General features: G+C 46.9%; 1 protein-coding gene across 1 annotated transcript in view; it reads right to left on the bottom strand.

The window, feature by feature from the left end:
- Positions 1–23,168, bottom strand: part of FSTL1 (follistatin like 1) — a 52,681-nt gene that overhangs the window by 4,548 nt on the left and 24,965 nt on the right. The window contains exons 3-10 of the mRNA XM_041752812.1: positions 14,335–14,439; positions 12,204–12,333; positions 11,127–11,159; positions 9,703–9,833; positions 5,602–5,720; positions 3,944–4,056; positions 3,520–3,630; positions 617–693 (exon numbers count right to left, since the gene is read on the bottom strand). Of these exons, the coding sequence (XP_041608746.1) occupies positions 617–693; positions 3,520–3,630; positions 3,944–4,056; positions 5,602–5,720; positions 9,703–9,833; positions 11,127–11,159; positions 12,204–12,333; positions 14,335–14,439 (819 nt within the window). The remainder of the gene's footprint in view (positions 1–616; positions 694–3,519; positions 3,631–3,943; positions 4,057–5,601; positions 5,721–9,702; positions 9,834–11,126; positions 11,160–12,203; positions 12,334–14,334; positions 14,440–23,168) is intronic.

Raw genomic sequence — 23,168 nt, 5'->3', positions numbered from 1 at the left:
CTCTCTAGGCCCTTACCCAAGTACGGCCGTGAACTGCTATTCTGCTGAGAGCCTTCTCCCCAAGAAGGCCGTTGACTTAGTGGCACAGAACCTGAATAGAATTCTTATTTATTGTCTTCTCAAGTCTCCAGGACACAGAATCTCTAAGTTCTCCGGGTTTGTCAATCTCAGGCTGTTTTCTAACCAGCTTAGCATTTAGCTGAAAACCTTTCTGCAGTGGTCCACTTTCACTAACTTCCTGCTCATGGCCCCCCAGGAGCTCGGAGTCTTCGGTTCGGGTCTGGGCATTGGTTGTGACAGGGAACAGTAACCATGCTTCAGCCCCTGCTCACTTGCAAGCCACTGCCAACCTATTTGCAGATCACCACCTGCCTAATTCTTACTTATAAAGCCATTAACCAAGTTGTGGCCTACATCTGCTAGGACCTGCTGGACCCTGCAAGGACTCCATCAGGGACCCGTCTGTATCATGATTTGATACTGTGGGTTCATCATTCAGGACTTACTTAGCCACAGAGTAACCCCTTGGTCTCCTGGAGCATTAGGCAACATCCGAATGGTGGAAGGGCTGAGTGGCAGGATCAGAACCTGAGCCAGCATGGGGGCTGCAACTCACCTGGTGCTTTTGGAGCTCCTGGACATATCTGGTCATCTCCTCCTCTGTCTGGGTCTGGGTCCCCTTCTGATTCTTTCCTGTAAGAACCAAATTTCAGAGCAGTGGTCACTGAGGGAAGCCAGTTTAGGATTCCCCCAATAGCAGGTGCCTGGGTGGCTCAGTCAGTTAAGTGTCTGCTTTCCACTTAGGTCATGATCTCAGGGTCCTGGGATCGAGCCCCGAATCGGGGGGGGGGGGGGGTCCCTGCTCAGTGGGGAATCTGCTTCTCCCTCTACTCCTCCTCCCTGCTCATGCTCTCTCTCTCTCAAATAAGTAAAATCTAATAAAATAAAAAAAGGATTCCACCAATAACCACCTTTTAGGCTCTCAATTTCATCTCTCATTTAACCAATGGAAGGAATGGTGAACTGCCTGCATTTCTCTGAATATGAAGGATCCCAGGGCAACTGACACCTTTGTTCACACCCTGTGAACAAAGCAATCTCCTTCACTATCCTCTGGCCACTCCTATGTCTCCTTTCACTCCTCTGGCACATCCACGCCAGGCACTGGCCCTGCAATAAAAGCTGTTGGGGTATCTGGGTCTTGACTCAGGAAGATCTTCTAGACTAGCGAGGCTCAACCATTCACACAGCCGAAGTATCTACAGAACTTTTCAAGATACAGTTATTTAAATTCCACTTTTAGATTCTGATTTAATTGTTGTTGGGCACCAGGATTTTATAAGGATTCTAAGTGATTCTAATGTGCAGCCAGAGTGGATAACCACTGCATCTAGCAATGTTGCCCAACCTTACAGGGTGACTAAAACAAAACAAAACAAAACAGAATTATCTTAAAAATGTAGGTTCCTAAGCTGCTCTTTTGTGGATTCTGATTCAGTAGGGTTAGGATGGAATCTGTATGTTTACCAAGCATAGTGTTTGCTGTTAGGAAACATCACTCTGCCATGCTTCTTGAGTTTGGCATTAACCTGCCCCTCAAGGCAGTTTCCTAGCTCTGACTCTACTTGGCTTCACATCTTGATGCCCCCTTTTTAATTTTTTTTTAATTTTTAAGATTTTATTTATTCATGAGACACACACACACACAGAGAGAGAGAGAGGCACAGACATAGGCAGAGGGAGAAGCAGGCTCCATGCAGGGAGCCCGACGTGGGACTCGATCCCTGGTCTCCAGGATCAGGCCCTGGGCTGAAGGCGGCGCTAAATCGCTGAGCCACCCGGGCTGCCCTTGATGCCCCTTTTTCTTTGTCCCCCGTAATTTATGATCTAAGACCAGACTACCTTTCAGGTACTGACTTTGGAATGCTGCCCGTACAGTGTCCTCTCAGATCATGGCCCACACACCAAGACATGCTCACCCTGGGGCCCCACCATCTCCAGTGTTCTTTATACCCACACAGGGCCCTGACCTGTGCCATGCAGAGAGGAAGGGCGGGCATGGCTGTGAAAATGGGCATTGTCCCATGGAGGCCATCGTTTGGCTTTTGTCTGATGCATGTGATGGAGGTTATAACCCAGATGATCATGCTTATTCTGTAAACCAGCTACTTAACAATTGCCTGTGTCTTAGGAATGGATGGTTACCTGTACAAAGGCAGACCAGGAACAGTTAGGTGTGGAGAGCTACTGCAGGGGCTTTTGGGAAGATAAGTATAGGATGCTTCCTGATTGAGGCAGGTTGGGTAGTATTTTGAGATGTTCTCATTTGGCTTCAATAGCTACTGTGTGCTTAGCCTAGCTACCCTAATTTAGTTTTGATTTCTAGCAACTTCTAGGATTTCTAGTTTCTAAACCTCCTCTTCCTGCTCTTCCATTTGTCTCTGGAATTGTCTTGGCTTCCTGCCTTCCCACACTGAGAAGAGACTTGGTCCTGGGGAGTGAGAGACTAGGAATGCCCTGGTAGGACTGAGTTGCATTTGTACTGTTGCTGCTGCCTAGGCTTCTCATCTAGAAGGACCTCTTCTGACCTCTGTCTCCCAGTTACCGTCTAACTTGACCTTCCTAAACATGATCCTAAGATGAGCCTGTTCTTTCTTATCTCAGTTTTTTAAAAAGATATAATTTTAAACTCACCCATCTGGTATAAATTTTGGGCTTGGTTCCTACCAACTGACATTTCTTCTCAAACCCCATGTGCCTCTCCATTCTCAACCTGGCTTCACCTTTCTCTTTTGTCTAATCTTCATCTTTTGTCTAACCCGAATGGTGCTTGTTTTTTTCCTGTGACCTGGCTCTGATTCAAGAGTTTCTTCTGATCTTTGGGATCATTCCAACATGCCATGTGGTTTCTGCACTGGTCCCCCCAAACTGTCTCTGATTTCTCTCTTTCCCCAACCCACCCTAATCATGTCTCAATTTTTTTTTCTTAGGGATAACTCAAGTCTGTTAATTCAAAGAGGGCCTAGAAACATTTGTCTTTTTCTGCTGAGTATGGACAGCAAGGCGGGAGTCATTCTGTCTTCCAACCACCTGAGTCTTTTACATAGATGATTTCCTCAGCTGTCCTAAGGATTAAGAAGCTGTCATAAGGTCATGGGTTAATATGTGAAGTGCTGAGAAGAGTGCCCGGCACATAGTTCTAAGCATTTGCTTTCATTGTTATTATTATTTTTCCAATCTCATCAACATTTGATCTTGCCCTGCATTTTAAACCCCTGTTATACCAAGTCTCTGGAGTGATTTTTGAACTTAATGGATCTGGCGGAAGTGCTGTGCCCTTGATGCTGCCCACTGGGCACTCTGACGCTACAGGCTGGAGGCTGTTACTTGCTCCCCAGCTTCCTTGCTTCTGGCCACTATGCTCTTCTCCATCATCCCCACTCTGACTTTTCCTATGTTGAGTTTACAAAGGAAGCTCTCTTCCTGCCATTCCTTCTTTCTGCCCTAGGGACAGCTCACCATCACAGGTCATGGCTGTGCAGACCCAGTTTCCACAGGCACAGACGCAACGGTTACAGTCCACCTCGGTCTCCGCTCCATCTGCATATGTCTCATCCTCCAAGGCACATTCTGTTGGGATCGGAAATAAGAGGCAACAGTTTAGAGTGAGGGTGGAACAGGACATCTTGGCTACCGTCTGTGCACTTTGCTTCTGCTTATCCTTCAGATGCAACATATCTGAGTGAATGACGCCATCAATCCAAAGATTTTTGAACCCTAACCTCAGCATGTAAACGATGGACTAGGGCCCAGTCTAGAATTGTGGAAGGAAGTTTTCTTATCAAGCTCTGGAAAATTCCATCAAGACTCTCTATCTTGGCCCTCCGGCCCTCCCCAAATGCCCCCATTCCCTACAACTCTGTATTTCTTAGGTTAAGCATACTCTTCTCTGGAGGATTGAAGGTCGGGTTGAGACACTTCAGAAACTCTTGGAAGCTGAGTTTCCAGTCGGCATTTTCATCAGACAGTTCAATGAGAGCATCAACACAGAGTCCTCTGGAATAAAATATAGGAGAAATGTGTCAGCAAGAACTCAGCTTCACGCCAATGGAAAGGAACTAAGCATCATGATCACATACACATGGGGTCCCCATAGGAGGCCAAGGGGTTGATTGTTAACTGAGGAACTTTCTTTACTGCCTTCCCACAAGCATCATCCATCTTGACTCCTATGAGCATCCAACCTTTACTTTGTTATGCTTGATGTCAGATCACTCGTGTTGTTCAAATGTTCTTCCCAAGAAGACTAAAGTTTCCTGAGTGGTTCTGTCCACTTTAATAGACGTTCTCACTGCCCACACACCTTCCATGAGCAATTGCCTTTCCCCAATGTATTGGGGTCAACCAAACTAGGAAAATCAAAACAGAAGGGAGACTGGGGTGCCTGGGTGGCTCAGTCGGTTAAGCATCTGTCTTCAGCTCAGGTCATGATCCCGAGGTCCTGGGATCCAGCCTTGCATCCATCTCCCTGCTCAGTGGGGAGTCCGCTTCTCCTTCTCCCTCTGCCCCTCCCTCCGCTCTCTTTCATTCTGTCAAATAAATAAAGTCTTGCAAAAATCAGAAGGGAGAAGAATAGGTGATAGTAGGAATGGAATATGTGATGTAAAGAATATGGTGTTCAAGCAGGCATTGTCACTATCATTATTCTAGAAAGAGAAAGGTATGTTCAGAAAAGTTTATGGAGCCACAGTTCCCACATGCTCCTCTTGACCTGGATTTGAGCCCTGATCCAATCACCTCCTATCCAAATGGCCTTGAGCTAGCTCTTCAACTTCTCTGAGCCTGATCTCTCATCTGTAAAATGAGGACAGGGAGCCCTCCTTCACTGGGATGTTAGGAAGATCAAACGCTGAACTTCTAAAATATTATCTAATTTCAAGTTATCAAAATATGAAGGATTTTCAGATATTACACTGTAAGGACTATTACAGTGTAATAGTCTGAACTATTACTAAGAAAAAAGTCATTCTAGAATCTGGGCTTCATGCTTTCTACTTCTTCAGAACAAAAGAGGTGCTGTTCCTATTTTTAAATCTTGCTGATGTACTGGAACCACATCGGAAATTTCTCAGGGATTAGTTTTTATTAATATTTACTCTGGAATAATATCAGAAAAGGACAGGGACATGCTCTCATTTGTGACAATTAGGGTTCTCTATGTGAAACAGCACCAATTATCTTAAAAATCAGAACTAAAGCTATTTTTGATTCGCAGTTAAATAATACAGTAATGTAATTCCTTCAGAAAATTAACCATTAAAACCTTCCCCACGATACTCAGCAACACTTTTGCTCTGATGTGACCTTGATAATTTACTTTAAGATTACATCGTATTCCTTGCAAGTTCTGGCCAAAAAAAACAACTATTTGATCAGATACCAGGAGTGCTCAATATATTAGTTCATAATGTTCACAAAATAGACCAGGACAGAATTCCTATTTGCACTGTAGCTCCTTGCAGATAAGGGATTCAAATCCCCTTTCCTATCCACCCAGCCTTCACCTTGTGGACCACTCCTTGATCCTTTAGCTCCACTCACCTAAGCAGCTTGTTATTCTCCTGGTCTGCATAGGTAGTGATGTTGATGGCAGTCTCATTCTGCTCCACAAATTTCAGTAATTCACTGGAGTCCAAGCGAGAGTCACCATTATCAACGTTCTAGAAAGGGGATGAAGAGATCTTTCAGGAACATTTTGTAGGTCTGTCTCCCACTCAGCTTGGCCCATCTTTGGTTCATCTTGCTCTCGATATACTCTGACCCTGCCCTGGCCTGGCCTCAGAGCTACAGCAACAAAGGCTTGAAGACTTAAGAAGGCACTCACTCCTCAAGACATACAAGTTAAAGTGTGTGGGCAGAGGCCATGGAGGGCCTTTCAAACCCAATACCTTGCTCAGAAGGGCAGCTGGGGCATAGGCCTGTGTTACCCAAGCAGCCTTGGGTGCTTGAGGGCACTCTGCAGCCTCCTCCCTGACACTGCCCTGCAGACATTCTCTGCTTAACATCTTGGTTCGGGCCAGCCACCATACGCTGTTCTCATATCTTAATGGACTTGTAACAGGATGCATATCTCTAACAAGCTGCTTGGGAAGAGCAATGCAGGTGACTCTCAGAGCTCACTCTGGGAGTCACAGGACCACGTTTTGCTGCTTGATTTCCCTGGTCTGCTCTTGTGCTTAACATCTATACCGGTACCTCTAACCAAGCCTATCAGTGAGAAGTCACAAGCAAAGGCCCCGAATTGATCACCTGCAGGCAGAAGGTGGGGGACCCCATCGCAGGCGTGTGCACAGGTCCTTGGCTTACTGAGCACAGGCTGTCCTCATGATCCAGCTGACATCCCACAAGCACACGATGAGGGTACAGTGAGCTCAGGCATTACCCCCCTCTTTGGCAAGATAGTCCTAGACCATAGCCATTTGGGACTATTCAAAATGCCCAGGTCCCAGCTGCAGGAGGAAGGTGTCGATTTCAAGGTCTTATCAAATTCTAAGTTGATATGGCTGCTCTCCTAAATAGTTCCAATGGGGGGAAAAATGTTTTTTAAAAAATTCTTTCCCTAGGCTGCCTCATACTGCTGCCTTGGGAGATAACCAGCATTCCCATGTTACTTTCAAGGTGGCTCCCCAGGTGGTGTAAAGGCTTCGGGAAGAAAAGTCGGTCCAGTCTTCCTGGTAGAAGGGACTCCCCTTCCATGACTGTCATGGGTCACATGCATTCTACTCTAAGGTTGTAAATCTTTCCATGGTGCGTAAAATGACAGGTATGTATAAAACAAACTATGTCAGCCCTTCCTTAGTACCTCTTCATTCTTGTCCCAATTCCTAGCAACAGGTCTCAGATGTTTTCTAGTCACTATACATTCACCCTGAGGAAACTGCCCTTCACCTTGTGAAAGTTCAATTAATTAATGGAGAGAAATTATATAAGGTTGGCCAGGTGTCATTCTTAGCAGAGCAGGACTTTCTTGATCCCAAATGTTCTAAGTGCTAGACAGACAGAAGCAATTCTCACGGACTCCAACGCCATCACGGCCTGAGGAGAGAGTGAGCCTGAAGACCCGGTGCCCTATGGCACCTGGGGACACCAGGAGCCTGTGACACATGGGCCAGGCAGCTCCCAAAAGGCAGTGCTGCGTGCACTTCATATTCAGTAGGGCCAGAATCCAGGCCTAAAGCTGAGAGGAGAGCCAGCCAGGCCTCCCCAGGCCAGCTCTATTGTGGAATCCACAGGCCTCCACCAGCCGCAGAAATAGCCTGGATTGCCTGGAAGGCTCGCCTAGGGGGTCATGAACTTGGATCATGGATCAACGTAACTCGCTCAGCTTCTGTTCAGCCAACCAGTGACAAAAGGCACAGTATACCTCTGTATGCCTGCATTTCCCAGCTCTATCTATACTTGATGTAACACCCCTTCCTTCTGTGTAACTATAGGGTTGTAGGAAGGCAGGAATACGTGTGATACAAAATTAAAAATGTTTGGGCTTAGTGCAAACTTAGAGACTATTCAGCGGATGGGCTACGTCAGGCACTCGCTCACACACAGCACCTATGGAGCTAGGAGACATGACACCAGAGTAAGGGAGGTAAGTCTAGCTCCACTCGTGGCCTTGGCCACCAGGGGTCTGCCACCAAGAGTCCAGCGTGTGTATATGACGTGGCCATGACAGGTTCTCTCTATCTGGGTCTGTTACATGTTCATCGGAGAAATCATGAATGAATCACTAGGTAAAGTGAGAGTCTGGTTTTGGTCTTATCCAAATTCTGATTACATTTTCTTTTCAACTAATTTTGATATAAGGAATACCAGCTGAGTTGGAGGGCAGTTCACTGGTTCAGAAACAGTTTCCATGAGATATCAGATCTCTCACCGACAGGCAGCTGTTTGCCTAGTGGGAAGGAATCTCCCTCAGAAGACTGCACCACACAGGACTCCAATAATCATCCAAAAGTAGATAGTGAAACCCTGATTTTCACAAAAGACACTGCCAGAGTGTCTGGCAAAAGCAAGCGTGTGTGTGTCAGTCATGATCAAGCTTCCTTGGTCAGGAGTGGGAATGCCCTAGAGGAAGCTACTTTCTCAATGTGTCTCAGATGAGAGCCTATTAGAGAAGTTACTGCCGGAGCAGGTGGAGAGGTGGAGGGGGGTGTGGGGTCCAGGTACTAGGGAATCAAAGTAATAACAGGTGCCATTGGTGCCTGAGGCAGGGTGTCACCAAGGGGCCACTATGAATGATTACAAGGTCCCAAGAGGCCCCTTGGAAAGAGGGTCCTGGGTCTCCTGGGCCTTGGCGGCCATGGCAGATGTGGCACGTGCTCCTCACTCAGCTTCAGAAGAATCATTTTCTTCAAGTTACTTTCTGCTCCTGGCTCAGCACTATAACATATTTCTCTGTATTTGAGGAACCACCCTCTGCCCCAAGGGCTCTGTAGTGTTGGCAGATTGAGACAGAGGACAGATGAGAAGGGCTGTGCTTTCTCCGCCAGGTGCGATCTCAAACACTTGGAACCCAGAGAGAACTCGCTAAACGCAGTCACACAAGTGAAGTCTTAAATGACCAAATACCCAGTCCAGTATTTCTTTATCCATGAGGTCCATAATGTCAGTTAGGAAGAGGAATTAAAAAAAAAAAAAAAAAGGAAGAGGAATTCACAGATGAGGCTGGTATTGAGCATGTGTGGTGGCCACAGAGCTGCCAAAGAATCCCTCATGTGCTGCCAAGGAATCCTTTAAGTGTCTGGGGTAGCTTCTGAGTCCAGGCTGGGTGTGGCCTGGGACAGGAGGCCCTGGAAGCACGTGAGAACATATACGCCTGTGGATCTGTGGATGAGCATGAGGGCATCTACCTAGAGATGTGCATCTGGGGTAAAGGGGGCTTTTTGCTTAGCTGGGAATGTGGGTATCTGAATGTGTGTCTGTGAGTAGGCTGTGTCTCTGTGTGGGGAGTGCATCTCTGTATGTGGGATGTGTGTGTCGTGTGCATGGTCTGCTTGTGGTATTTTTACCCCTGGGTGTAACAGACATATGTGTGTGTGTCTGTGTTCTTGTCAATCAGCTGGAAGTGCGCCCTTAACTGCTTCTTCTAACAATGTCTCCAGCTCTCTGAAAAATCTATGTGCCATGGGAGCCCTACTCATTGCAAAATATTATTTCCAACCTTTTCCAAAGCAGGATCTCTCCTGTCCCCAAGTGGAACAACCTGTCTCCTACACTAAACGATGGGACAAGCAATATCTAGGTTCATGAAGAATCCTAGATCCATGAAATGCCAGTCCATTGACTTCTCTGACGAGGAGGAGCTCTACAGGCCAGGGACGGTCAAGCTAATGACTTAGAGAAATGATAAACTGAGGGGGAAGGAGGCTGAAGCAGCCTGGGTCTGGGTGAGATCAGAAGTCATAGTGTATCAACAGCTAGCTCTAGGAGGTAGAGGGTGGGGGATACATACAGGATAGGGGGACAGAGCCTGGCCATATACATGTGCAGTAGATCCCAAAGGCTCTACTGCCGGAGTCCCAATGATCAAGCTGGTCAGAAAGCAACTATCACGGCTTCATGGAGTGATGGAAGATGTGATCGGGCAATGGGAGAGGAAGTCTCCCCTTATCTGGGGCTGAAGAGTTAACCCCAGCTCTGGATTACCTTAAAGTACTTGTCTAGGATTTCACTGTAGTTGCTGCCTTTGGAGAACCAGCCATCTGGAATAATCTCTGCTTCCAGCCACTGGATGATGCGACGCCGGAGCTCATCGCGGTTGGACTGATAGCAAACGACTGCAGGAGAGGGGAGGGAGGTCAGCTGAGCAGTAGGGACCTCAGTGTCACCCAGCAGCCATTCTGTGGGAGGTTCGGCGAATGGGGCTCTGCATATGGCTTCTTATTGAATTTCCACAGCACTCCAGGGACACAAAATTATCACACATGTTTGACAGGGGTCAATACACGATGGACAACGGAAAGCATCCAAACCAGTATTCAAGCTTATGTTTCTAAAAAAATTTATAACAATCGAGAATATTGAAACAAAGAGACAATGCTACTTAGGTGAGGAAAACATAGAGCAGAAAAATAAAGGGCATTTTCATTAACTTCAGGAAGCTGAGGGGGAAAAAATCAATCAATCAATCAACAGCTCTCTTGGCTCAAAGCTGAGCTGAAATAATAAGTGAATGAAGGAGCACATTATAATTTTTCATGCCACCAGATTTTAACTTCTCTATAGCTTTTTCCTCTGCCAACTGGGTCTATCAAAACTCTCCTACTTAAAATTTTACACTGTCTGCATTATCCTTTGTTCTAAACTACAGAACACAAGGTCAAGAGAGGGCCATGCTGTAATCCTGCTCTGAACAGCTGTTGTAAGACACATGGCAATAACAGGTGGGATTGAGGGTTGGGTAGGGGGGACAGAGAAGGGAAAGCCTTGGCAAGAGGAAATTCCTGGAAGACAACACACACTGGGATGTGCATAGGGCCCTGAGCCAGGGGAATAGAAATGTGGGTGCCACTTCCAAGCTCTGTAATTCAGGGAAATTCACTTAATCTCTCTAAGCCTCAATTTCCTCATCTATGAGGTCATTACAATAAAGATGACCTATTATTTAAAGAACTAAGGAAAAGCATACGATGAGATTCTGTACTTATCATGATGAAATTTTAATTTTTACCCATAGAATACCATGGAAAAAGTCCTACTAGCATTTCCAATTATCTCCCGTCAAAAGAAGTTGTGCTTTCTGACTCCGCTAGTCCTGTAACATCAGCATGAATTACAGAGCACTGAAGGAAAGATTCGGTGGCTTTTCTGTCCTTTTAATGCAATCACTACTCAGCAAAAATGGAAAACACAGCCAACATTCTGACCCAACCAGCTGCTTCAAATGGCAAGCACAAAAAAAAATGCAGTTTTGCAGCTTTCCCGAGCTGTGTTGAGGAGTGACCAGTTCTGGGTCACAAGCTCTGACTCACAGATCTTGTGAGCTTCAGCAGAGACCGTGAAACACAAAATGCCCTCACAAAAAGAATGTCTTTCCTAAAATGCACCCTGGAGAAAAAAGAGGCACTCACCTGGGCTGGCAGATGGACTCACGGATTTCTTCTCTGCAAATCAAAAGGAGGACACGCATAATACAAAGTGAAGACAAAAGAACATTTCTGTGTATTGCGAGGATTAAAACCATCCCATGTTAAGGGGGCCACTTACACACTTTTCGTCATTTTATCCTGGGCCCTGTCTCCTTTCCTTCTTCCAGGGCCTGAGCATGGGGATTTTTTTCTTCGCTGCTTTATTTGACATTTTTGGGAATCGAGTTGCCCTCCAGGTCTCATACCTCCTCCCGTGAGGCTGAGGGGTGGGAATGGGTTGCTGGGACTTTGGGTATCTGGAATAGGTTTCTGGAATCATTTTAGAGAGGGAAATAGAGTGGAGACTCACACATGGGAAACAGTTTCTTATTTCACCAGGACAGGTCAAAGCTGAGAGGGGCTGAGTGGGGCTGTGGCTTGGCAGGCTAATTAGCCACGAGCTTGGGAGCCCCTCCCTCTTATCCTAATGGCAATGATTTGAGTGCAAAATAGAAGAAATATATAAATCAGAGTTGAGACGTGCCCAAATTTAAAAGTGAAATTCAGGGCGCCTGGGTGGCACAGTCAGTGTGCCAGTCAGTGTGCTTGGTGCCAAGCATCCAACTCTTGGTTTCAGCTCAAGTCATGATCTCAGGGTCGGGAGATGGAGCTACACACCGAGCTCCATGCTCAGTGTAGTCTGCTTGGGATTGCCCCTCTTCCCCTGCCCCTCCCGACTGTACTCTCTAAAATAAATAAATAAATCTTTAAAAAAACAAATAAAAAATGAAATTATCTGCTTTAAAAAGGTAAAGAATTCATTTAAACCCTTCTTTATTATTATAGATTACTGATGTGGTCCCCTATCCACTGCAGACAGTCCTGGAAGCCCCCTGGGGAAGCTGATGCAGGAAACCCTGGGCAGAAGCCAGTAGGCTCATGAGCGCCAAGAGCTGGGTGGCCTCTGTGGCTTTGGGTGCTGTGGTCAAGTGGAAAGGGCTCTGGGAAGCCAGGTCACACTGATGTGTCCCCTGGCTCCTCTGGCTGGAGCTGGGAGATGGTGGTAAGAGCACACCTTACCTTTGCAGTGTCCATCATAATCGACCTGGATTTTGGATCCAGTGAGACAGGCATCTCGATGCAGCTCACAGTGGTTGAGGTAGGTCTTGCCGTTGCTGCCGCACACAGGCCTCTTGTGAGGTTTGCATTGCTGAAACAAACCCAAGGAGGATGTCCGTGTAATCAGGGTGCCAACACACGCATGCATGCACACACACACACACACACACACACGCACGCACACAAGCACACACGTGCAGCCTGTGGGTGCACCCTGATAGGGAGCCTCAGCTCTGGCATCGGGGACTCTACCCCACTCGGGGTTGGAGGTATGCATCATTTTGCAGCCCTGCCTGGTCCCCTGGGCTGATCCCGGTTCAGGGTCATCTCTTCCATTCAGTGAAGAAACAGACCACCCTGACCTTATCAAATTAGCAGCGGGGGCATTTTATTAGAAGTCAGGAATGTGAATGCTCTGTCACTTTGGAGAAAGTCACTTGAGGTCTTTAGATGAACTCAGATCCTTTAAAACACCAACATTCTATGACACAAGAGCCAGATTGAGAGCAGGGAACGTGGAGACTGACAGGCAGGTGCACGCATGCGCACACGTGCCCACACACACCCTCCCTCCCTCCCCCAATTCTTCAGTTCCTTCGGGGTTTAACTAGAAGGATTTTTGCTCTCTTACTTTGTGTAGTATTTGGGGGCCATTCTGTTTTTCTCCTGCTCTCAAGGCCTGTTGGGAGGTGGGGCTGGAGACGCCTGGGTCTTTGTCAAGTGCTACAGAGAATCGTTATGGACAGGGAAATGGACTAAAGTTCACTTGGCAAGTCGGTTGTCTGTTGGCTATTTCAAGGGCCATGGCCACAGGCAAGCCCGGTGTCTTTAGGCTTCTGTGGTTTTTGAAAGGCTTGGTAAGGGGGAACCACGTTCAGCTCAGCCCTGATAAAGGTACCAAAGCAAGAAAGAGCAGATCTGGTAAGAAGCAGCATGGAACACTGGAGCTGGAAGGTAGCCCTGCTTCTCCGATTTTAGATGAAAATACCAAAGCCTGGGAAGACAAACTTCATTTAACCAATATCAATTACTGAGTTCTTACTAAATATTCCACATGCGAGATAAACATGGTCTCTTGTTTTCACAGTGTCCAGTGACAACTGACTTGCTCAAAATCACACAGATCTTATGTGGTCAAGGTGAGGCTAGATGCCAGGTTTCCTGACTGTAAGTTCAGGTTCATACCACCACACAGTGGCCAGGTACACCTCTGGCAAGGTCCTCCTAAGGCTCCCAGTGTGTCCTATTTTCAGGTTTCTAAGCTGGGGGGGGGGGGGGGTCTTCCTTTCAGGACAATGCTCAGAATCCTTCACCTATGGACTAAATTGGGTGTATTTATTTGCAGAAAGACAGATATAGTTCTAGGTTTGTGTTGGTTTGACAGAAAAGGGAAGGAAGGTATTTATGTTTGCCTGAAGAGTGAGACCTTGTTAGAATCCTACTTACAAAAGAAGTATTTCTCAAATGCGCACATTGCATTTTAAGCCTCATTAAAAACAAGACCCACTAAAAAAATCTTCATTTCATCTAGTATTTTTCTAAAAACATGCATATTCTTTGACGTGGCAAGCCCTACTGGGAGTCAATCCTATAGAAATAAAGCAGCAGCATTAAGGATAGTTGTATAAGGGTTTTACTGTCTGTAGTGGTAAACAACCTAAATGTCCATCTATGGGAAAATTATTGCATAAATATGATGCTATTACAATATATTTATTAAGATCCCAGTTTTGTATAAAATAGGAGGGGAAACCCTATATACTTATAGTAGCATAGAAAAAAAAGTGGAATAATATATACCAAGCCATTAACACTGGTCATCTCAGACTAACTGGATTTGAGGGTTATGGGGAAGATTACTAATTTTATGTTTATACAAATGTATTAACTTAATAAAGCATTATTAAAATTTTAAGCTACAAAAATCTTATAAAACTAAACATTTTTTTAAAAAAGAATATCCCTTGTCTTTCAATAGATGACGTATGCTTTTGTAAGGATGATGAAATTGTTGGCACTGCTCTGCTGACAGCCGCTCCAGCAAGGTAGCCGTCTGGCCTATTGTCCTCTAGCTCGTGACCTCAGGACTTACCTCAATGCAGAGGCAGGTGGGCTCTCCCTTCTCCGTGACTGCACATTCCCGGCCGGCTCCACAAAACACATTGGCACAGATCTTGGATTTGCTCCTTAGTTCTTCCTAAAACACAAAGTCATAAAGGGAACCAGGTCACAGAGATGAGCCTGTCATGGCATAAGCCAATGGCGGCAGTTACTCTTCAGGCTCTAGTCTTAGTCTGGAATTGGGCTCATGGTTGCCAAAGGGTCCTGAAACAGCTAGAATCTGTCCCCAACAGCCAGCCCTGGACTTGCTGGTACTGCTCCAGCCCAGGCCCAGCTACCTCTGAGTCCCTCAGATCGATTCTTAAAGAGCAAGAGTCTCTTTCTTATGTGCTTCCTTTCTTTTAAAAGCGGTTACTGAATACCCCCCTCTATGCCAACACTACAGTAAAGAGCTATAAAGGCACCGTCTCTGTCCCCAAGAAGTGCCAGGACTCTCTGAGGAAGCTCACAAATAAAGAGACATTTAGAAATCAACATGCAAGTACAGCAACAGGACACCAGGATCCGGAAAAGGGGGAAGGAGGGCGAGAATCAAATGAGACTTTCTAAAGACAGGATGCTTAACTAATTCCTAAAGGATGAGAAGAGTAAGCCAGATGGAAATAGAGACCTGTGAGAGAAATATGGCTATCTGGAGGACCACAATCTCGCTGAGTAGTGTTCAAGGGACTATCATTTCAAAAGACAAAAGAAGGATCACTAAACCATCAAAACATGGAATTGGTATTACTTGGTAGGGTCTAATTCAGCCCCTGTCCACATCTGCCTCTGGCTTCAAGACCAAGAGGGCCAAACCACTCGACAGACAGTAGAATTATCCTCAAACCCCGTGTGGTCAGACATTCCTGTTCAGACGTGTGCAGCAGAACCTACAGGGAAGGAGTGGTCCCAGTCTCTGCCACTGAAAATGAGTCTTTACAGGCCCTTCTCTGTCCATGACACATTCCTTCCCTCCCATTGACTGGTGGCTAAAAAGCAGCCCCACCTCATTCGTCACGCAGGCCAGCAGTCGTGGTGGCTGAACAAAGGAGAATGTGATTCCTCCAGCCCTTGTGTGACTGCTGAGCAGCAGTCACCACAGGCCCCCAGGCCCCCCGCCCACTGGGGTAGCACTGGCTGTGACAAAACCAACAAAGATGGCAGGCGCTGTGGTGGGGGCGTAAAGGCAGACAGGGAGCCTCAGATGCCTCCCTTCAGGCCATGTCTACCATGTCACGCAGAGAATTCACACCCGCAAAGCTTGCAATACTAAAATTCTTGTAGTTGGTATACGTTTCCTATCTAAGAAGTCAAAGAAAACAAAAACAAAGTAGATACTGAGAGCTGAGGGCTGTGCCCAATATAGTTGGTCTGCTGCCACCTGGAGGCTGCTTTGCAAACTCCAGGTTATTATTGTCTCTCCCCAGCCATCTTGCCTGTCATGCTGGGATCCCATTGGTCCAGAAACTCTTGCCACACTCACACTTCATTGGTTCAGATGCTGTTGCTAAACCCATTCTTTTTTGGATGTTGCTAAGGCGAATTCAATAAAGCTGGCAGGCGGGGAAGAAAAGAGGAAGTAATTCTCAGAATGCTGGGAAGCCTGGAGAGCTGTTGTTTCCTAAACCAGGAGCGGAGATAAATCAAGCATATTCTCGGGGCAGGGCCCTCCTAACTGTGCCTGGGAAGGGAAAAGCAGCTCTAAAAAGGAAGGGGAAAGGCTATTGCTGACCAGGGTAAAAAAAAATCTCAGATAAGACTATCTTCTCTCTCCTTCAGGAAATAACACTCTTGCCAAGAGATACAGACAAGTAAATCCACAAAAGGACATGCCCGGGCATATGCCTATGCTCTAAAGACACCAGTTCACAGCTCCACGGGCCGACCTTTTACCACTTAGCTGTGTGTCTCTAAGTAGCGACTTTAATTCTTTGAACCTCAGTTTCCTCATCTATAAAATGGGGGTCAGTCCCAGCCCTGACTTGTGCAGATGAAACAGTGTTGGGAAGGGCATCACAAACTGAAAAGCAAGCAGAACTTCCTGCAGACTAGCCTGTGGCATGTACAGAGCTTCTTTTACCTTCTGTTGCTGTTTTTAAAGTATGAAAAAGAAAAGCTTTAACTTCCAGGTTGAATTCAACCCAAGCCATTTTTTCAGAAATGGTCCTCCAAAATCATGTGAAGAAACAGATACTCTTTATTTAAAATAGAAAGCCTGGGGCACCTGGGTGGCTGATTCGGTTGAGCGTCTGCCTTTGGCTCAGGTCATGATCCCTGGGATTGAGCCCTGCATCCCTTGCATCAAGCTCCCTACTCAGCAGGGAGCCTGCTTCTCCCTCTCCCTCTGCTTGCCATTCCCCCTGCCTGTGCTCTGTCAAATAAATAAATAGAATCTTTAAAAATATAAAATAAAAACTAAAATAAATAAATAAAGCCTAATATTTGAATAGTCCAGTTAAAATTTACAAAGCGTTTTCACACATACGATTTCATCTTACTGTAGGAACAACCCTGCAAGGACATGCCTATTATTAACCTCATTTTATAGATGAGGGAACTGAAGATCAGGAAGGTCAAGTAACTTGCCCAAAGATCCCAAAGCTAAAAATGAGAGGAGCTAGGATTCTAACCTGGATCTTCAGACAGCAGACGAGTACGTTCCCGTTTATAAATACCTGGCTGTCTGCTTAGGTGATTTGGATTATACATTATCTCCCTTAAGCCCTAGGATAACGCCATGAGTCAGACATCCTAACTTTCCCCATTTCATAGGTGAAGGAACTGAGCCTTAGAGGTTAAGTAACTAACACGACAGAGCTAGGATCCTACTCAACGAAAGGGAAAGCAGTTCCTTTATCCTTGATTGACTTTCATATCCAGAAGATTTAAGGTGAAGGAGATTATGACAGGGGTGTGATTTGCATAATTAGCAAATGTGAGAAAGTGCTTACAAGTGCCTCAGAGAACTACATTTGAATTCCCACATCCCACCTCTGCTCCTTACGTTGCCATGGCAACGGGCAAGGCACTTTCCTTAGACCTCGGTTTTCTCATGTGTGAAATGGGAACATTAATCCCCGCAAGGGGTGTGTGGGCATTAGAGGAGGCGAGCTGTCTGCAGCAGAGTGCCCGCCACTTGGCTGAGAGCTGCCGTAGCTACTGACTCTCTGGACAACTGCGTCATTGGGTGCTGTTACCACCTTGGTGGTCATGTCCCCACCCAGCCTCTGTCACCCTGGAATGAGGATACTGAGAGTGGGAGGACTGGCTGAATGGAAAAAAAACAAGGGTGAACAACCCCCGTCCCTTCCTGTTTAAGACCAAAGAGAAAAGGGGGCAGCACCAGTCACACTGGCATCCCTCTTTGCAGGTGGCACATCTGTCAATAGGTGGCAATCTCTCTCTTTGTCTTGCAGAACTCAACGCCGCAATGCAGATGCAGCCTTGGTTTCTGCAGCCCCACCCTCCCAGCCAGCGAGATGTGGGGTGGGAGGCGGGAGGGCGGGGTTGGGAGAGCACCCCACAGCCACAGGCAGCGGATACAAATAACAGGATTTTTGCCGGCTTGGGAAAGAATGTCCCACCTGAAGCCGTCAATCTTCCCCAGTTGTTCCCACTCACAGGCGTGCTTTAGTGCAGAAAACAATGAAAATTTTCTTCCTAGAGGTGGCCTCTTTGTACCATTTGAAAGCTCTTCTCCAAATCGTATCTTCTCGGGGAATGGGATGTCATGAGCACCCCTGAAGCTCCTAGAAAGTTCCTTGGCATGGTAGGTGGTCTTACGCCTCTGCTGAGTGGAGATGATGCATCTGGCATAAACAAGCTCATGGAACAAGTCTGCCTGGTGGGGAGGGGTGTGGTGAGTAAGGCAGAAAAGAAGCAGGGCAGCAGGTGAATGTGGTGCTTTGGAATATTAAGGTGTCTGGTCCCTTCCACCTCAGAAATTCAGACTCAAAGTGGAGGGCAGCCTGGCTGGAGAGAGGCTGGAGGCACTAGTGGAGGGTGACAAGGGCCTAGGGTCCAATGCTAATATGCATTATAGCACCTAAACTGAGTGAGGCCCTTCACAGATACCTCTGTCCTTACAGCATCTGTTTTTAGTCCCATCTCACAGATGGGGAGGGATTTAAGATTCAGAAAAGCTCCGTGACATACAGAGGCCACATGATGAGCAACAGCCAAGTGAGGACTGAAAGACAGGTCAGCCTGGCCCTGGAGCCTCAATATTCCCTTACAGGGAGGGAACAGTCAAGGGAGGGAGCTGTGGGCAGAGGGGACAGCTATAAGGGCTGGCACAGGGAGAGGCCACAGAGCACCATGCAGTTTTTTTTGGAATTAGGCCCCAAGGCTATATGAGAATTTCATCTAAATAGACAACCACACTGGCATATGAATTGATCTACGAGTGTGAGGTCACAGATGTGCAAACCTCTAAGTCGGGGTATACCTGTGAAAATGTGATTCACTGAGTGGGGTTGGGAGGGGTGTGTTTTGAAAGTGTGGACACTGATTATGTTGATAAAAGTCAACAAAATACTTGCTTCCAATGGAGAAGCATCGGGTTTCTGGCTTTGACTTTCTCATCATCTCCCTGACCTGCTTCTATGTTGTTTTCGTTACGTGTTGTAAACCATGTTCTGGGGCTTTGGTCTCGTGGTTGTTAAACTTCACAAATCAAACTCCCCCAGGTACAGGGCTGACGGGGAACATTGTCAAATGTTACTAGGGGAACAGCTTTCTCCCTGGGCAACCGTTAGCCATTGCATGATAATAACACTTTATACCTGTAGAGCAATTTCAATTAGTCTTAATTTTTTACTCTCATTTTTAATTCTCCAAATCCTTTAGGATAGGCAGGCAGGGGTTACCTTTAAGGCACTTCCAGACTTAACATCCAATGATGGAGAAGAGACTGAGGCTCACGGCTGCGTGTGACTGGTCTCTTCAGACCTCATAGTTGCAGAGCTGGGTCCTGGCCTAAGGTCTCCAGACTTTAATTCCAGCCCTCTTGCCACAAACCACTTTGCCTCATTACAAATCAAAGCTAGAAAAGGTGTTGCTGTGGATCCAAAGTCTAAAAGAATAAATTAGTTTTGCTGTTAAAAGAGATCCTTTGCAAGCAAAGTACAAAGCAAGTTATCTGCAAAGCTACCAGAAGAGGTGATGGTGCGTCGGGGTCTCTGGGCCAGCCAGCATTAAGTCTGAATATAAACTACGCTTTGAATGTTTAAAAAAAGAAAGTCTTCTGAAGTAAAACAATTTCTGGAAGAACAGTGTGCTTTGGCAGGGGAGGAAGCTTGTAAGCAAAACCATAAAACCGTCAGCTTAATATATCATCATTTCACTAAAGTGAACTGGGTCGGCTCTGTACCCCCCATTCTTTTCTTCCTTCCCAATTTTCTTTTTGAAAAGAAAAAAAAAAAACAGTCCTACTTATGCCAAGGTGGAATTCTGGCTCCCCTGGCCACTATTTTGTGACAGAGCGGCTTTGTTGACGTGAGAAAGGCTCTCCTTGCTTTGCCAGAATTAGTCATGGAAACTTCACAGGAACACCAGGGCCCCTCAGATATGCTGAGCACCACGAAGCTTGGGACAAAGGCATTCACAGAACTGAGGAGGGCAGGAGGCCTGGGTGGGGCGCAGGGTGGGACCCATTCTGGAATGGAACCCAGCAGCACAAGCTTGAGAAGGCCAAACCCCTTCAGGATCCTGAAATGTAGCTGAAGCACCATGTGACCCTGTTCTAAGTCCCTCCAATTCGTTTTGTCTGCAAAGGAATACACTGCTGCATCCCACACATGTGAAGGAAAGAGGTGGAAGGCGACTTCTAGCAGCTGTTCGCGCGTGGCCATAGCCTGTGCATCTGCAGGGACAGTGTGCGTCTCGCACATGTGCTCACAACTAGTCCCTCACCTCAAGCGGAATGCACCAAGGCAAGATCTGGGGTCCCTGGATCCTGAAGTTTTAGCAGTTTGAGGGGCCCTCCATGAGAAAAAGAATACACGACTAGGACTGCAAAACTGGGCACCAGGCCTCGGGAAGGGGCCTTGTGCGTAAGGTCGAAAACTAAAGCTTAATTAGCTCACAATAAATCCGACTCTCCACCTACCGTATTATGTTTTTCATAAGCAAGAAGGCGTTGGGGCCTTTAGCATATTAAAGTCCTCTTCAATATTTTATACACGGGTAGCCTATCTCAAGTGAACTCCAAGTGCCTGCACATTTTGGATCCTGACACACCACCGCAGTGCCCTGCCTGAGAAAAGCTGCAATAAAATGTTTTTTACATTGAATTTCACTGGGAAGGAGGGGTGTTTGAGTGAGTGTCAATGCCAGTGGCCAGTAGCAGCACTACTCAGGATGTCTGGGGGAAGATGTGGCCGGCCTTCGGGACATCAAAATAAGGGTCTTATCACCCCAAGAGGATGAGCTTTAAGGTAAAAGAATCGATATGGACCCGTCATTGAAGAACTACCTAACTCTCCTTTGTATTAATTTCTATGTTTAGCTTCTATCACAGCTTATGGAATATCACGTTCCTGACATTTTCTTCTCATTGCGTGATACCGTGTTGCGTGTCTAAAAATTACTACTTTCAAAATTCAAATGGGACGAGGCTGTTTACCTCACCCATTGTCTTATTGTCTCGCGGATTTCACCACATTCTCTAAGTGTGTGCCTCTTCAGACTGAAGGATCTAAGCTGCCACCTTCAGAGGGAGGCCCCCTCCCTTTTCCAGCTGCACAGTCACCATCTCTGGAACGCCTCCACCCCGTATCCTGAGGCCTTGAGGTGGCCCAGCCCGAGCACGGCAAACTAGATACTTGGTTTCTACAGAATGGTAAGTTGAGGTTTCTGTAATGGCCTGGTCTAGTCATTGTAGAAGTACAGCAGCACTTAGTAAACACAGAGTTAGAAATATGTTAGGCCCTCTCTCCCAGGACTGAGAAAAATCTCCCACGGTCTGTGAAGTCTGAGGATTCACCTCCGTTGGCCGTGAGAAGCTCTGACTCGAGCACCCCAGGGGGCTCTCACGCCTTCAGAACACGGGCCACGGTGATGCACTGCGGGCGACACTGTCACACTGCCTCCCCAACTCAGGCACATCCAGTGTCTCCACTGTGACTGACGGGCCCTACCAGGCTCCCCAGTATCTGCCTACAGTTCTCAGAGTGATCTCTGGGAGTTCCCAAGATATCCTGTTGGTCTTCCTAAGAAGTGCTTTTCGTAATCCCCCTAGTTGTATAATTGTACCCTTGTTTCTTTAGAATTCCTTGGTGGAACCTTTTAAGCTAAACCACTTTTTGCCCAGAATTAGTCTGTTGGGTTTGATTATGGTATTCACTTTCCATCCTCCAACTGTCTGCCTAAGACTTGTCCACTTTAAAGGACAATGTAGGGGGCATGGATAGTCTGACGGTGTCTTCTTCACTGAAGGCCAGGGCAAGTGAGTAAAATCCATTAGAAAGCATAGTTGATAAATGTGGGCAGAAACAAACACGAATGATAACAGCCTGTGACCAGCATGATGCAAGGTCCATGTAATAAACCCCAAAGGAGGGCGGCATCGTGGCCTCTACCCGCACAGCAGTTTCTAACCTCGTTGGGGCGACGAGACTCACAAAGGCAGATCCTCACAAAGGCAGATCAGTGGAGTCCTGAGTGTGGTGGGCGGGGGGGGGGGGGGGGGGGGGGGTGTGTGCGGACCTCATGAATGAGATGGGATTGGAGCTGAGCCCTCACAAAGCCTTGAGCTGATAGGATCTGGATGGAAAAACTGTAGGTTTGGAGCAGGAGGGCCTTAGGACCATGTGGGAGGAAGTGGGTGAGGCAGAACTGTGGGCACGAGGCAACCGGGTAGAAGGTGGTGAAAGGTCTCATGTATGCTGGTGTCATGGAAGCAGAGGAAGGAGGGACTCAGGAGAAAATTCTAAAAAATAATGAGATCTGGCAAGACAAACAAGATAGAAGAGAGGAAGGTGAGGATCCAGGGAACTGCCAAGACTCTTGGCTTTGAGAGCCGGTGTACCTGCCAGGGTCAGAGACGGCAGAGGCGGGAGGGGTCACTGGCGAGGAGTTGGTTACGGACTCAGGTCTAAGGAGACACTAAGACGTCCTCCCGATGGACGGCTGAAAGCGAAGGACCAGAGAACACATCTGGGCCTGATCCATGTAGGAGGGGAAACAAGGCCAAGGGAACAGATGAGCTCAAGGAGAGGGTGGGAATGGAGGGCTGAGGGTGGCCAGGGAGCAGGAAGTACAGGCTGCCCGCACCCCCATGGGAGCTTTCTGGGGTGCATGCGACCCCGGAGCAGGTTACAGAGCCCCGCACCGCACGTCCTCCTGCAGTGAGCAGCCTGCACGACTGTAATGAGGGCTCTGAGGGCAAAGCAGCCAAGGAAGCAGAGCAGGCACGTTGAGAAAACTGGGAGCAAGACTGGGATGTTTAGAGAGCTCCAAGAAATGGATGATGAATGCCATTGTATGAGAGAAATGATTTGGCAAATGTTGGGATGAAACAGCAAAAAACAAAAAAAAACAAAAAAAAAAAATCCAAAAAAGTCTTTGAAACCTCTGCTGAAACCTGAACCAGCAGCCAGACCAGACGAAGGCGGGGAGGTCCTATGTCAGAACTGATCCAGGAATTTGGAGAGAGGCCCTGGACATAGCCCTCTCGGCCTCCCACACTGTGTGACTTAGGGCAAGGGCCTTGGTTTCCTGATCCATAAAAGGAAAGAATTGTAGATGATGCCAAAGTCCCTTAAACTGTTAAGATTCTTTTAACTGGAAAGCACAGGAATTTGCCATTTCAGATGTTCTTGAGTA

This window comes from Vulpes lagopus, chromosome 1 (assembly GCF_018345385.1).
Source record: "Vulpes lagopus strain Blue_001 chromosome 1, ASM1834538v1, whole genome shotgun sequence".
NCBI classification, from domain to species: domain Eukaryota; kingdom Metazoa; phylum Chordata; class Mammalia; order Carnivora; family Canidae; genus Vulpes; species Vulpes lagopus.
The sequence above is the reverse complement of the archived record's forward strand: the minus strand, read 5'-3'. Positions and strand labels throughout refer to the sequence as shown.